This window comes from Sphaerodactylus townsendi, linkage group LG08 (assembly GCF_021028975.2).
Source record: "Sphaerodactylus townsendi isolate TG3544 linkage group LG08, MPM_Stown_v2.3, whole genome shotgun sequence".
In the NCBI taxonomy this organism is placed as follows: domain Eukaryota; kingdom Metazoa; phylum Chordata; class Lepidosauria; order Squamata; family Sphaerodactylidae; genus Sphaerodactylus; species Sphaerodactylus townsendi.
Genome location: NC_059432.1, coordinates 64,147,770 through 64,162,423, shown reverse-complemented (window position 1 = coordinate 64,162,423; position 14,654 = coordinate 64,147,770). Strand labels below are relative to the sequence as shown.

The 14,654-nt window shown below is 46.6% G+C and overlaps 1 protein-coding gene across 2 annotated transcripts in view; it reads left to right on the top strand.

Moving 5' to 3' along the window:
• Nucleotides 1–2,417: 2,417 nt before the first annotated feature.
• The window catches only part of KCNIP2 (potassium voltage-gated channel interacting protein 2), a 126,069-nt gene continuing 113,832 nt past the window's right edge, over nucleotides 2,418–14,654 (top strand). For both annotated transcript variants that reach the window (XM_048505193.1, XM_048505192.1), the window contains exon 1: nucleotides 2,418–2,751. In XM_048505193.1, coding sequence (XP_048361150.1) covers nucleotides 2,679–2,751 — 73 coding nt within the window. In that variant the 5' untranslated portion in view covers nucleotides 2,418–2,678. The remainder of the gene's footprint in view (nucleotides 2,752–14,654) is intronic.

Here is a 14,654-nt window from a genome sequence, read left to right as displayed (position 1 = left end):
CACACAATCCTCACATTATCTTGTTCCCTCTAGCTGGTATATGGTGTTGCTGAAAGTTTCAGTAATGAGAAGAGACCTTGCTTTCCCAGGCCAAAAGAGCAAGTGAAGAACTGAAGTGCAAAATCGAACCCAAGGTTGGTTCAATGTTGCTGCGCTAACCCTTCTCTCTGCAGCCTCCTGGAGTGACTACAGACCAGTCATTTGGGTGCCAGAGACAGCAACAAACAGTTGTTAAAAGTTTGTGGCTGCTTGAGACAGGTTGCCCAAACTTTGCTTAGTTGGAAGGCCAGCCCTGCCAGCAAGCCCTTCTTGCCTTGCTGTTCCAAGCTGGTATTGCTCCAGTGCCTTCAAGAAGAAGAAGAAGAAGCAGCAGCAGCAGCAGCAGCAGCAGCAGCAGCAGCAGCAGCAGCAGCATATTTTAGTGAAAGGCTATTTGAAGGATGAATGCAGAAGACAGCCCACAATTCCAGATCTCTAGTAGGGCTGCAATTCCCCATTATCAGCCCAGGCCCAAGGGATCTGGACCCAGAGGAGGCCCTGCAGGTAGAAGAAGAGGGAACTGACACGTTCCAACTTTATGATCTCACAAACGCTATGGGGAATTTTAGGCTCTTGACATGAATGTAGCTAGGCTGTTTTCCCATCCCCAGGCCTAAAATTAGTAAAAATTGTTAAAATTCTCAGTTGGATTTTATCCTCCCCCAGCTCTGTGTTGAGAGGCACAAAACCCCTATTTCTATCACACAGGAAATAAGCAAGGAGTAAAGAGTGAACGTATTGATTGGCATGGCCTGTGTAAACCTGAGCCAGTTCTGGCTGCGCTGAGTACTTTATAATAAAGGAAGGAAACAAGGGGCGGGCGAGAAGGAGCAGCCACACAGGAGGGAGGGAAGGAGGGAGGCTGGCTGCCGAAGGAACTCCCACCGCTCCTGTGATTGTCCTGCCACAGTTGAAGTGGGCACGTTTCCCCACTCCCTACTTCTGGGGAGAACTAAAGCAGTGCAATCTATGTTGTTTTGAGGTCTCTATTTGGCAGGAGTTTAAGCAAAGATCAGAGAATGATTGTAATTTGTTAATTAAGATTAATACAGTGGGCAGAAGTAAATGGAGAAGATGCTTTAGCAGCATTTTTGGCACTGCTGAAAGGCAATGCCCTTTAAGAGGGGGAAAAGAGGGCAAGGTTTCATCATTATCACTTTAAAAGAGTGTGGGGCTAGAAGACAGTAAAATTATAGAAGGGGATGGTTGAAAAGCTAAATCTTGGGGTGGATTCTGTGTTGTCCACATTAAAAAAGTGGCAAGTCATATTTGCCACCCTTTCTCAACTAGAGAGGACCAGGGAAGCATTCCTGGACCCCAGAGTGGTTTTCTTCTATGGCCACCTTTGCCAACAGCCCCCTCCCAGCTGTGTAAATCTTTTCATCTCTGATGGTCCCCAGCCACTTTTCATCAGTTGAGTGGATGGGCATGGGACCAAGGTAGGCTGACGTCCAGCTCCTGCGGGCGGCAAGCATCCTTCATCAAGAAGGAAAATTACCAGCCGCTGGTGTGTGTCCCCTGCAGATGTTTCTTTGGCTGCGCCACTGTTCTTGTGACACTTGTCTGGTGCCTTCCATTGCTCCTCCAGTTCAAAGAGTCCTTCCAGCTGAACTCGGGACAGTGGTGCCCTTAGCAGCTGCAACAGGCAGAAGTTCAACAAGTGAAGCATCACTGTGTCTTTGTAACGGGAAAAGGCTTTTAATCTTTTCTGCCAGACAGCAGTTAAAGGCAAAGGATGCCTTGGCCAGTTTTTTCTAAAGTAACTTGTCCCCCTCCAGAGACAACAGAATCAAGCCCTCTGGACGACTTGGGATGCCCCAGATTCCACCCTTTCCGCTAAAGTTTTTTGCTCCTAAAGTGGGCGGGGGGGGGGGATTCGGGTTATCTGCGCGCCGGTGCTGCAAGAGGGCAGAATAGGGGCTAAGGGAAAGCCCTCTCCTCTGCCCGCAGGCGAAATATCCCGGGACTCTCTCCAGATGGTGCGGAGCCCGCGCTCTTTGCACGCGTCCTGGGCACCTTCGGTTGTGTCTTGCGAGGGGGTCTCGGTCTCAGCGCTGCAAGTGTAGGAGGGCACCGATGAAGCAGCCAGCGCGTGGTCTTCCTCGCCTCGGTCTGCGCGCGTGTTTGTGTCCAGACGCACGTGCCTCCTGGCTCGCGGAGATGCGTGTCTGAGTCCTACCTCCATTTCTTCCCGGGGATCTCAGTTCCCCTTCGTTCGTGCCCCACAGGGAGCTTCTTTGGCTCGCGGTGGGGCGGTGGGGGGGGGACCTTCCGTGAATCCCACCGGCGGGTGGTGGGGACACAGAACTAGGAAGGGAATCGCTCCAAGGGAAGAGCTCGCCCACCCCTCCGCCGATCGGCGCGTGTGGAAACCCGCCCGTGTGAACGCGCGAGGGAAGCTGCTGTGCGCAGGAGCTGGCGGGGGAGGCGAAGAGGCAGGCGGGGAAGGCGCCGGCTCTTGCTTCTCCTGTTGCCGGGGAGCCGGACGCCCCTGCCCTGCGCCCCCCCCGGGAGGCTCCGCGGAGGGCGCCCGTGGGCCCGGGGCGCCCTGGACCCACTGAAGAGGCACCGCCGCGAGAAGAGGCGCACCAGCGGGTCCCGCCCCGTCCCAGCGCCGGACTCCTCCTGGGCTCCGCAAAATGCGCGGCAAGGGCAGGAAAGACAGCCTCGCCGACTCCCGCGACCTCGACGGCTCGTACGACCAGCTGACGGGTGAGTCCCTCCTGGGCTGGCAGCGCCTTCTGCTCGGGGGCGCCGGCTTGGCTGGGGGAGGGGAAGGTGTAGCATCCCTCTAGCAGCAAACAGAGTATGAGCGTGCTTGTGGGTGGGGGTGGGGTGGGTGGGTGGGTGGGGGGTCCCGTCTCTAAAACAGTTCTCACAGCTTCCATTCCCAGCAAACACCCCCCCCCCCAATCAAGGGAGTTCCCTCTCTGCGCCCTCACCACTATCTAGAGAGTCTAGAGATTGGCCATGTGATCCCTGTCTGTTACTGTGTCCAGAGAGAAGTAACAGACTTTTCTCTGTGATACACCTCTGAAGATGCCAGCCACAGATGCAGGCGAAACGTTAGGAACAAGATCTACCAGACCACGGCCACACAGCCCGGAAAACCCTCAACAACCAATTGGGGGAGGGAAGGTCAACATTTCATCCACTTTGTCCTTTGACATGTTGGGCCTGTTGCTTTCCTGAGATGCTGGTAAACGTTTTGACTGTGTGTGTGTGTGTGTGTGTGTGTGTGTGTGTGTGTGTGTGTGTGTGTGTGTGTGTGTGTGCGCGCGCGCGTGTGTGTGTGTGTGTGTGTGAGAGAGAGAGAGAGAGAGAGAGAGAGAGAGAGAGAGAGAGAGAGAAAGCAGGGTCTTCCCAATATATAAAGTGTTCCGGGTGCAGAAGCTGCTTAGTGGCAGGATTAGGTGCCCTGATTCCTGTGCGGAAGGCAAAGCTCTGGGCTGAGTGAACAGTGACCCAGTGGTGTCCCAGCAGGGGACAGAGGGGTGTCGTTGAAACCTCTCTGCCATGGAACCCCTTCAAACTGCACCTTAGTTGCCTTTAGAATAGGTGCTATAGTGGGTGATCCCCAGACACTTTGAGTGTGGGCCTTCATCCTGCAAAGGTTTCTAGCAGGCAAGGATTGCTGTTCTCAAGGGCCTGGTGAATTGCCTCCAGAAGCCGGGTTCTGTCCATGGTGCTCGGCGCGTAAAGCCGGCTGAATCCTCCGCTCGGCTTGAAGATCAATTTCCCCGGTGCCTGCTGCCCCTAAATGTCACTCCAACAATTCAGAGCCTGCAAAATGGGCTCTTCACCCGCAGAGATGTGATGAAAGGAGATATTTTGAGCTGAGTAGGAATACAAAGCCCACACAACTTTCCATCTCTCCGGTGACTTTAACACATCCATATGGATTTCAAATCAAACTCAAGTGGAAAAATAGACTCGAGTCCCTCTCAGGCTCTGACCTCTGATTGCAGAACCTGATGGGGAGCTGTAAGCATCTCCCCCCCCCCCCCAACTCGGAAACCCTTTGCTGTCCAGAGACAGCCTTCCACCTTGATTTCAGAGCAGCCTGTTTGGCAGGAAGACCCCCTTGTTTCTTCTTTATATGAAGGGAAATTGGGGCACAACGGACAACAAAAACACTTTGCTTTCCAAATAAAACCCAATTTCAGCAATTCTTATAAAGAGCCATGCCTCATGGTTGTTCTAGACATCAGAATTCATTTTCAGTCCATTTCCACTGACAGCTCAACGGGAGTCTTTATTCAAGCTAAACTTCACACTTTAAGGTTCTGCAAGACAGCATGTTATTAAAGTGGTACATTCAGTGCCTAAGAATCTTTTGATTATTCTTTTTTTTGTCCAGGCAGCTAATGATCTGATCCTTTTCCTCCTCCTAGCTAGTTACTTACCTTGGCCCATCCTTTTCAGGTGTTTAGTTTATGTCTTCATTCCAATTTTAGGTCAAATCTCTTTCTCCCAACCGCTAGCACCATCTCCCCTGAGTCATTCATTCCTCTCTCAGTAGCAGCTTCCCAGACACAGCTGCTATGTGTGTTCTTGGTAGGCAAGGAGGCAGTTAGTCAGAAGACTAAAGGGAGGGATGAAGAAAAAGCAGTGAAACACTATAATGTGACTTACCCCCATGTGTGTGGAGTATACAAGCATAATCTGCACTTTAGGGCTATGATGGAGCTCTCCAAGCAAAGTAACCACTCCTGCTTAGGCTGTGTTGGTGCCATTTTCTGGTGTTTCTGGTGGTGGAGCAGGGATGATGGCTAAAAGCAAATCCATGTTGCTTTTCTAGAACTGTCAGGGCTATTGCATAAGTCTAGACTGCAACTTGCTATTCTTGGTTTGACTTACTTTTCAAAGGGGTTTCAGGCACACAGGGAAATGTAATACTGGATGTGTGTTGTCCCATTCACACAAGACCAATTAATTTCTATTGGTGACTTCGATGGCTGTGTGAAATTAGCCTAGCAAGTGTAGAAGATGACTGGAGAAGAGATTCTCCCAGAAACCCTTTCTTTTGTACAAGTGACACTCAGCCTTAGCTATCCTGAACATGTAATGGATGTGAGCTGGAACAAATCAGTTTGAAGTGCCTGAGAAATACTGATGGAGTTCTGGCAAAACATTCTACATCTATTCACTACTGTGCTTACAGTACTAATAAGATGCCAATAAAAATACAGTCCCCTTTAACCATGGCATGGCTAACTCAGACAAAAGCCTGGTTTGATTGAAAGCATTATTGGTTTTACAACTTGGTTAGGCTAGGACTTGCTCTTATCTTGTTTCCAAAGTTATCCAGGACTCAGTGACATTGAGGAAGCCACAAAACTGTTATAAACTGAGCTATCCTCTATTGGCTACCTGAAACTGTAATCATTTTAGGTAAGTTTGTGTACCTCTGTCCCTACAAATACTTGCTTTATGAGCTATGGGTATTGGCTCACATGCAGGAAATATCTGATTCTCATGAACAAGCAGTTGCTTAAAATGGATTACTCTGAAGTGGTCTTAATTCATGTGTAGCCACTTTCACCATGCTCAGCCCTGCATCTTTCTTTTTTGGACATCATGCAGGAGTATTGGGACTATTGGTACACCTAAGAGGTAAATGGCTGTGAAAGTGACTGCCTTGGCATGCAGGACATCCTCCACACAGTTTTTTTTCCATGCAGCTGCCAAGTGCCTACTTCTGTGTGTAAATCCAGTGCAGCCACCAAGAAATCAAAGCAATGATATAAAATCAGCAGTCCTGCAACCATCAGACATGATGTAAGTTAGTGCAGGGTTTGAGGGTAGATGCATAACACAAATGAAATATAAATTGAGCTCTGAAAATGAAGTATTAACTCTGCAAGTGCATTGCTTTTCTCCAGATCTAGAAAAGGCAATACTTTAATAGAGAATCAAAGGTGATACAACAGGACCATTGTTTCCTGATGCACGCACATGCTTCAGTTTGGCTGTCATCTTTTGCAGAACAGGTTTTTGAAGCACTACAAATATTTGCGAAACCTCTTTAGGGAAGAAGACATTGGTTTGTGTGCCCTAGGTAATGATAGCCCCAACACATCACCTTCAATTCTCATGAAAACAGTTGTCTGTATCCAGTTTACAGCTCCTTTGGGAGGGACTGGAACTTGCAACAGATTTTTTAAAAATTGCGGCTGGCTGTGGCTTTTCTGTTCATTCCTCACTGATCTTTTTCCTCTATGTTTAGATTTGATTTAGGCAGGAATGTAAGATATGAAATAGGTGGGAATGTAAGTTATGAACATTCAAACCCTGCTCGCTCATGCTTTTCAAGACTTCTGCAGCTCTGTCTATGATAAAGTTGGTTCTCAAGTCCTGGCTGCACCAGAAGTCCATTTGGAAGAAGCCCTTTGCTTCTGCTGCACCTCCCTGGAGTGTCCAGCAAGCAGTCCTATTCTGGCAAATCCTTTGTCACGTTATTGATGCTGAACAGCTGGTGCACTCAACCCCAGAGACAGCTGCATTTTGGTAGTGGGTGAGTGATCACTATAGAAACAGCCTACACGGTGCTCTGGGACCCTGTCAAGGCATAAATTGACTTTGCTCCATTACAGTGACAGGTAAAAAAGCTGCAGTAGCTCATATTGTCTGTTCCAGGCCACCCACTAGGAATGCCAAGCATATTTATGTATATGGCTGAGCGCTGGCATTTGGCCTCCCCCCACATCCCACAGAGGGATTGTGATTAAAAACCCCTTTCAGTGCCAAAGGAAAGGCCAAGCGTGCAGGAGGAAAAATGGAGGCGTGATTGCCCTCATCCATTTATCTGCTGAGGAGCAGGTAGCGGAGGTTGTGGTGCAGTAACAGGTTTTGGCATTTCATGAACAACGTGGCTATTAGGGAGCTCAAGCTCACAGCAGACACTGGTAGCAATCAGAAAGGCAGGATCCCCCCCCCCCCCCCATCTACCCAAATAGCACACCGGCTCTTCTTCTGGAAAATAATCTGGTTTGAGATTAGCAGTTTTGGATGTTTGCACATAACGTGTGTGTGTGTGTTTGTGTGTATGTGGCAATGTATGTAGGTTGTAAATGTTGCAGACTACATAGTAATGTCTGTGAGGTGGGTTTGCCTGTGGCAACATCAATAACTTGTCAATTTTGGCCTTTTCATCCAATTTTTCACCCTGATGTCCTTAGTCTTAATTGTAGTTACCAGCACAGAGCATTTTCCATTTGTCCTTCTTGTGGATTTCCTCGGGGCGGGGAGGAGCTGAATGTGACCAAACCAGACTTCAAGTAGGCCATTCTGTCACTTGACATGAGATTTCCAATGCTAAGAGTTTTGCCCTACAGGGATGCTGCATCTTGTGAATTAAACTGTTGAATTCCTATGTATGCATGGTCACCCCTTCTCTGTTTGTCCATTTCTGGGGAAAAACACTCTTTTTTGTTTTTTTGCTCTCCTGGCTTGGAAATACTTCTAAGTAGATTAATTGCCTGCTATTTAGTTTCACCTGCCTCTCTGTCCAAATGAAGTATATAGAACAGAGTTCCTGGGGGCTGTTGTTGTTCTGCAAAACAGATGGGTTGAATATGTGATCCCCCCCCCCCCCGCAGATTCTGTTTCTGCTATGAAGTGCTAAGTAGATACTGGTCAAAGATGGCTTTGTATCCAAATGGACACAAGGTGAGCAGGATTGTCGTGTTGAGATATTTTGGAGATAATGGACTGAAGTCTGCAGAGCTGTGTGAAGAAGCTGATGCCAGCAGTCATGTGAGAATGAGGTCCTGAGTTACTTCTTCAGATTGTGTGAAGATTTAATGCCATCTTAATGACTGTATTGTGTAAATTCTGAAGGGCCACAAAGAAGGACTGGAGTTATCTACCTACCAGAGCTAGTGAAACATGAAGGAACATGGTGGTGGTAGTTCCACTGACACAGACATTTGGACAACGAGTCAAGCTGGTATTTGAATCATTGGCTTCCCAGATCAATGCAAACATGTCATGTTTCATGCAGCAATTCAGGAGGAATTTAAAATTAGCTGTTTTACTGTCCTCCTCGTCTGTGTGAGGAGGTGAATTTTTTTCATGCTGGTTGTTACAGAAGTGCCAATGCTGTCTGTAAGTGTACACATTCCAGCTTCAAGACCAGCCAGATTATAAAAGCCAGGAGACGTCTCAGCAGCCAAATGGGTGACTGGGCATGATGCACAGTAACTCCTCACTACAAGCGAGAATTATTTTGTGCAGAAGGCAGGAAAGCCAGAGCACTACAGCTTGGAATAGAGATGCTTAAATAGAAATGGCTGGAATATCAGTCTGGAAGTAGTAGGTGTTGTGATAAGGAAATGCGGGATAACTACTTGAATTTTAGGCTGAGAAGAGAGAGTTTCCTTTTATGGAGACAAATGAACTCACCTGCCAGGAAGAAGCAATATAGATCACTGTTGGATATCTTAAATTAGGGTGATAAAAAATGACCAGCTGGGCAGCACATATGGGATTTCAACCCCAGTTTAGGATAAGTCAGAGAAAAAAAACCATCCTATCTGGGAGGCAAAGAGGGAAAGGTGAACAAGTAAAGACTTGGGAATGGGGAAAAATGGCATGAAAGTTGCATTGACTGGCCTCTGTTTTAAAGTTGAATCTTAGTTTGTGTCCAATTATTTGAAAGGGAATATCAAGATAAATACGGTGACTTGTACAATTTGATTAGGTCTTGGGTTTTTTTCCCTTTTTCTTTAGCTTATGTAACATTCCTAGGTCTGACATTAACTTCCTGTGTTTCTATGTGCCTATGAATTAAAAATATTTGTTAGTATATACTATATGTGTGTATGTGTGGGTATAAAGATCTCATACTGTAGCCAAAGATTAATGCCTAAAGTGCAAGGCCGTTTATAGAGCGAAATGCCTGACTGGGTTAGAGTTAGTTATCAGGCAGGGAAAGAGAAGTGCCTGTGGCCACTAACACACAAAGTGCCACAAAATGCTGACAGTGAGGGAAACGGAGGCAAAATACCCTTTATGATAGAAGGGAACTGGGCAAGCGCCCACCACACAAGCAGCTAGAATAGGTAGGAGTGGTGGTGGATAATTACAATAGGTCCCACTTGGTCAGAATTGAGATGGCTTGTGAGAGCTCAGCATGGCAATTGAGTTGTCTAGAACTCCTTCTAAGGGCTTCCTGCATCTGCATGAGAAGGTTCCTGAGACACTAATTCAGGCTTGAGTGTTTCTACACTCTGTAGTGCTTCACATCCTTATTAGTTACCAGTATGTCAGTTCCCTAAACCAAGTATAAGCAAGAATAGGTAGACATCAGCACAGCTCCAGCACAGCTCCAGACCCTTTCAAGTTACCAAAGAAGAATTTGAAAAGTACCATCTCTCTGAAGTTGTGTTTACCATTATACTGTAAAACGACATGATTTTTTTCCACCCTATTTTAGTAAACCAAAGAATAAGTTTGTAAGGAAAAGGATGAAATATGGGAAACATGAATTGGAACAGGAAAACAAAATCTAAACAGTTTCTAAGCATTCGTTGGAATTCTACTTGAAAGATGAAGTAGTTACTTTCTAGTCTAGTGTAACCAGCCTTTGGGTCTAGCGTCTCTCTCTTGAAGAAGTATCTGTCCTGGCAAAGTGATTTCAAAATTGTCCATATCCCCTAGGCATAGCCTGATCTTGTGCATGAACTTCATTCTCTCTCTTCCCTGAGACTAGCCTTGTCCCTTGTAGGCCTGTCTGAAGAAATTCCCTTGCCAGACCTGCTTTCAAGCTGATTCTGTCCCTTTCTATCAGGGCCAAATTACATCTCAGTCCCATGGTGGATGTGGGCTAGACTCTAACATCATCCTTGCCTTTCAGATGCTGGCTATGTTGGGCAACTGAGCTGGCCAGGATACTAACATTAGAAGAGACACCAAACTAATGCAATGACTGAGATGGCTAACTGGGCAGGGAGATATCAAGGAGATGTACAGGGAGCCTGATTTACAGTAAAATATGTCCCTAGTGCTCCATCAGAAGTATGTGAAACCATTGTACAGTTGCTAGAACTATATAGGGATTCTTACCCCTTCCAAAGGATTGCAGTGGCAATGCAGAGCTTGTCATTCCTGCTATTTGCCATGAGGAAGAGTTGAGTAATTAGATCTTGTCAGTTATGTTTGCCCAAGTGGCCACTAATCCATGCCTCACCCTTGCCCAGGAGAGAAGAAGTATCCTAGTGGAGCCATTTCAGAATTCATACAATGATGGGGAAAGATATTTAAAGTGCCTCTTAACCATCCAACACACACACAAAATGAGCTACCTGTGGTAGATGACATTCTTGATGTGCCATAGCTACCTCAGCTCCTAGGTAGCATTTTCCTTTGTGTATGTCCCCTTAAAGGTCCGAAGAACTATGCGGAGATGAGTTATTTCTTAAGAGCTCCAAATGAATGTAGTAAAATGCAGATTACTCATTGGAGAAGGTTCAGGCAGGCTGGTTTCGCCCTTCCAATAGACTCAATTCTTCTCTTTCCCCATCCCTTCTCACCTTTCTATCAGCAGTGATTTCATTAAGCAAAGTGCTTTTACTTTGGCTGAAAGCAGATTGCTGCACAGAGATTCTGGTGATTTATCAGCCATGTTTAGCGACCTGTCTTCTTGGGGATTGCAAGAACAAGCAGCTCATAGGCATTCAGGATGGTGTTGGGCTCCGGGACACAGTTGTGGCTGAGCTTTGTGGTATCCTGTACCGGTGGGGTAGGTGAAAATTGGGACCATTATTATCATCATAAATCAGCATTTAGCTCAATGTAGTAACATCTCAAGGAGAATCCAACATGAATGAAGGACATTTGTTGGACTTTATTAATGCCTATGGATGTTAATTGATCTACTGTCACTTGGCCAAAAGAGCTGGGTGTAACTTGAAACTAGCACCATTTGAAACACTTCTGCACCTGACACACAGCGTAGACATGACCAGCAGTCACCATCATGACTTGTGGAATTTTTCTTTCTCTTTTAATTAAAAAAAAAGAACTTTAAAAAAACCCATCCAGCCTAAGGAGGGGTTTTGGGAAACATGAAAGGTCACATGTTGTTATTTGATTGATCCTAATATTTGGTATTATGCAAATTGTGCACCCACCAGGGGCTGCAGTGTCAACAAAATTTATGCATAGCCTAGGGGTAATAATTTTTCCCCTGACTCCAGTGTTTTATAATGGATTGCTCCATTGTAGTCATGCAAGTTATTTCATTTAGATACTTGTAGCCCACTTGTTTCCCTGCAAAAGGGACCTAATGTTAGAGAGTGTTAGGAAAGCCAGGGTGGGGTCAGTGGATGGAATTCAGTTAAGCCATGGATGAGTGTGTGAGTGACCGGCAATTGAACTATTGCATTGTTATTCTACACTTTCTCCCTCCCTGTGACATCCCTTCTTTGCTCACACAGAGTTTGTACCACCCTTTACGCTACTGTCAGGTTCTGGGTTACAAATAAATCAGGCTGTCACACATTGCTACCCTTCTTGCCTCTTCTAAAATCTTTAAAGAGTCATGACCATTTCCCCTCTCATGTATTGACTTTTACTCGCAGAGGCATCAGCAGGCAGGATAGCCCAGCACTCTTTAATGGCAGGCCTTCATCCAAACATTTTACAGAGTTATTAGGGTTGGGGACCCAAACCTGTTCCATTCATATGCTGCCACCACTTATTCATATCCTAAACCTATATGGACTAAGATCTTCACTAGTATGTGGGTATTTATTTTCCTGAGACACACAGCCCACAGGATGAAACAAACAATGAGTTAACTATTTGTTGGACTGGCAGAGGATTGGCTTGATACTTCACTCAGAACCCCGCACTCCGATTTGTGTCCTCCACGCATGGTTTCAGTGCAGGCATGCAATCGAACAGCAAATCCCCGACATGCTGCCTCGGTTGCTGTAAGACAACAACTATTATTTATGGTTTGAACATAGCATTGAAGAATGTGAGGTTAAAACATTTCATTTTCACTGAACCTTTGAACTGTTTCACCTCAGCTTCGCTCAGTCAGACATACTGTCCACCCTCTCACTCCCGTAGCTACCCATTCTCAACTGTTGTTTTCCAACAGACTCTTCCCAACTTTCTATAGTTAGGGAGAGGTAGAACCTATCCAGTTCTCCATACACCCTCCCCATTTTACCCTCTCAGCACCCCTATAAGGTAGGTTCAGCTAAAACAGGGGTAGGGAACCTGCGGCTCTCCAGATGTTCAGGAACTACAATTCCCATCAGCCCCTACCAGCATGGCCAATTGGCCACGCTGACAGAGGCTGATGGGAATTGTAGTTCCTGAACATCTGGAGAGCCGCAGGTTCCCTACCCCTGAGCTAAAATAAGGTGAGAGCCCAAAGTCACACAGTGAACTTTATAGCTGAGTAAGTATTTGTACCCAGGTCTCTGTACTCTAACCATTGCATCACAACCAAAGCAATCAGGCTGGCCTCCACAAGGACCAGGGCTCTCACAGCCCTGGCCCCCACCTGGTGGAACAGGCTTCCAAGGGAGATCAGGGCCCTGCGGGACCTGCAAAGTTTCCACAGGGCCTGTAAGACGGACCTGTTCCACCAGAGTACAGAGCATTTGGCCAGCCTGGTTAGTCCATTGCTCCCACTCCATCTGGCCTCCCGTGGGTGCAAGGGTGGGGGGAGAGGGTGATGCCATCTGTACTATATGGTTCTTGTTTTTACTGAGTGATATTGTGCTGTTTTAGATTTTTTTTAAAGCTTAAAGTTGTATTTATACTATGGGGCCCTGAGCCCCTCGGGGAGAGGGCAGTTTATAAATCCAATAAATAAATAAATAAATGCTGTGTCAGTGTCATCCTTACAAATAGGGAATCATTTATCCCACAGAGCTCTTGCGTGGTTAATGAGATACGATGTGTGAAGCCTTTTGCAAATAGTCTCCAAATCATTTTGAATATTTTTTGCTGAGATTAAACCATGTCTGGCTAGTCAGAAAATGAACTACTTAATTGTATAAAATAGAGACAGCAAAGATGAATATTTTTCTCTGTTAGGAGCCGGAATAAACTCTGCCTGGGGACCAGGTTGTAGGAAGAGAAAGTGATCAATATTGTGCAACTTGAGAAAAGCTGACCCAGATGGAAAGGTCTTATGTTAATGCTGTGACTTCAAAAAACTTGCACTGTATCTTGTTACGGTTTTGTTCTAACAACATGTCTGGGCAGCAGCATTTTTTTGCCCCCTGGTATGATTTTGGCTGCTAGTGAAGGGGGTGGTGGAATTAATGGCTCTTTGCTCCTGTTAGTCTGAATTGCTTGCTTGTAGATTTGATATTTGCTGAGAATGTGATTCTATCCTTTACATTGCTTTGGGATATAGTTAAATTACCTGTTAACATTAATCATCTGGCGGAAAGATCATGGTGGCAGCTACCTCTTTAAATCCATAATCAGATGTTTCCAAGGAGGAATGTGAAATGCTTGGACTACTGACTATAGTACTGTATGAGTCCTTTGTTGGCATTCAGTATGTTCTGTCTTACCATATCTCAGGAAAGGCTTCTATGGCCCCTTCCGCACATGCAGAATAACGCACTTTCAATCCACTTTCAATGCACTTTGCAGCTGGATTTTACTGTGCGGAATAGCAAAATCCACTTGCAAACAATTGTGAAAGTGAATTGAAAGTGCATTATTCTGCATGTGCGGAAGGGGCCTTTGAGAGTGAAATGGCCTCCAGAGGAAAAGTTTGGTGCTAGGTGCAGGCCACACTGTGAAATCATTGACAGCTTGAGGTCAGCAAGCGAGCGAGGCGGTGATAACATCTGGTGGAGAGTGCCAGCAGCGGGAGCGCGGGTGTCCGTGTTCCTAGCAACTCTGCCGCGTGCTGGTTCCTGGCACCTTTTATTATGATTCTAGCAGGCGTCAGAAGGGCAGAACGGGGAATTCGGAGGCGGAAGCGGGGAGACTGAGAGATCATCATGTGATGCATGATCTCATCTGGCTGCTACGATGCGGAGAAGGAGCATCAGCGTCTGGGCCTAATCCTCACCTAGGGGCAAGACCATTGTCCCTTTGTCGGGACACCCCAGTGGTTGTGAGCCAGGTAGTTCATGACCCGTGACTCGCCGGGGGGATGAGGGGTGGGGAAGCCGGTCGCGACCAGAAGGCGTCAGAACACCCGGTGTGCCAGCTCTACTGCGGTGCTGCTGGGTCAGCAACGCACCCCTACATCTCCCGCTTTTTTACATTTTAGAAGGGAGGCCTAAATGTTAGGGGGGCGATTTAAAGAGGCGTATTCTCCTCAGAATCCACAGCCAAGCTGGCCGAGCTGCTTGTGCAACATTAGAACTTAGTTTGCGATGTAAGGGAAAGAGTCGAGGGGTTTCTTACACATGTTACAGGCAATATTAGATATACATTGAATGAAACAAGATCCGGCGATGAGGGACACAATCAAGCCAATGCAGAGCTGTACAATAGCATAACCATCCCCTGGTAGCCAGCTCCAGAGGGCTGACCACCAGTGGGGTAAAAGCGTCATACTTCAGATTAAGATACAACATCTTGCAGTTCCGCACGCACTTTCATATGAATCAAATGGGAAT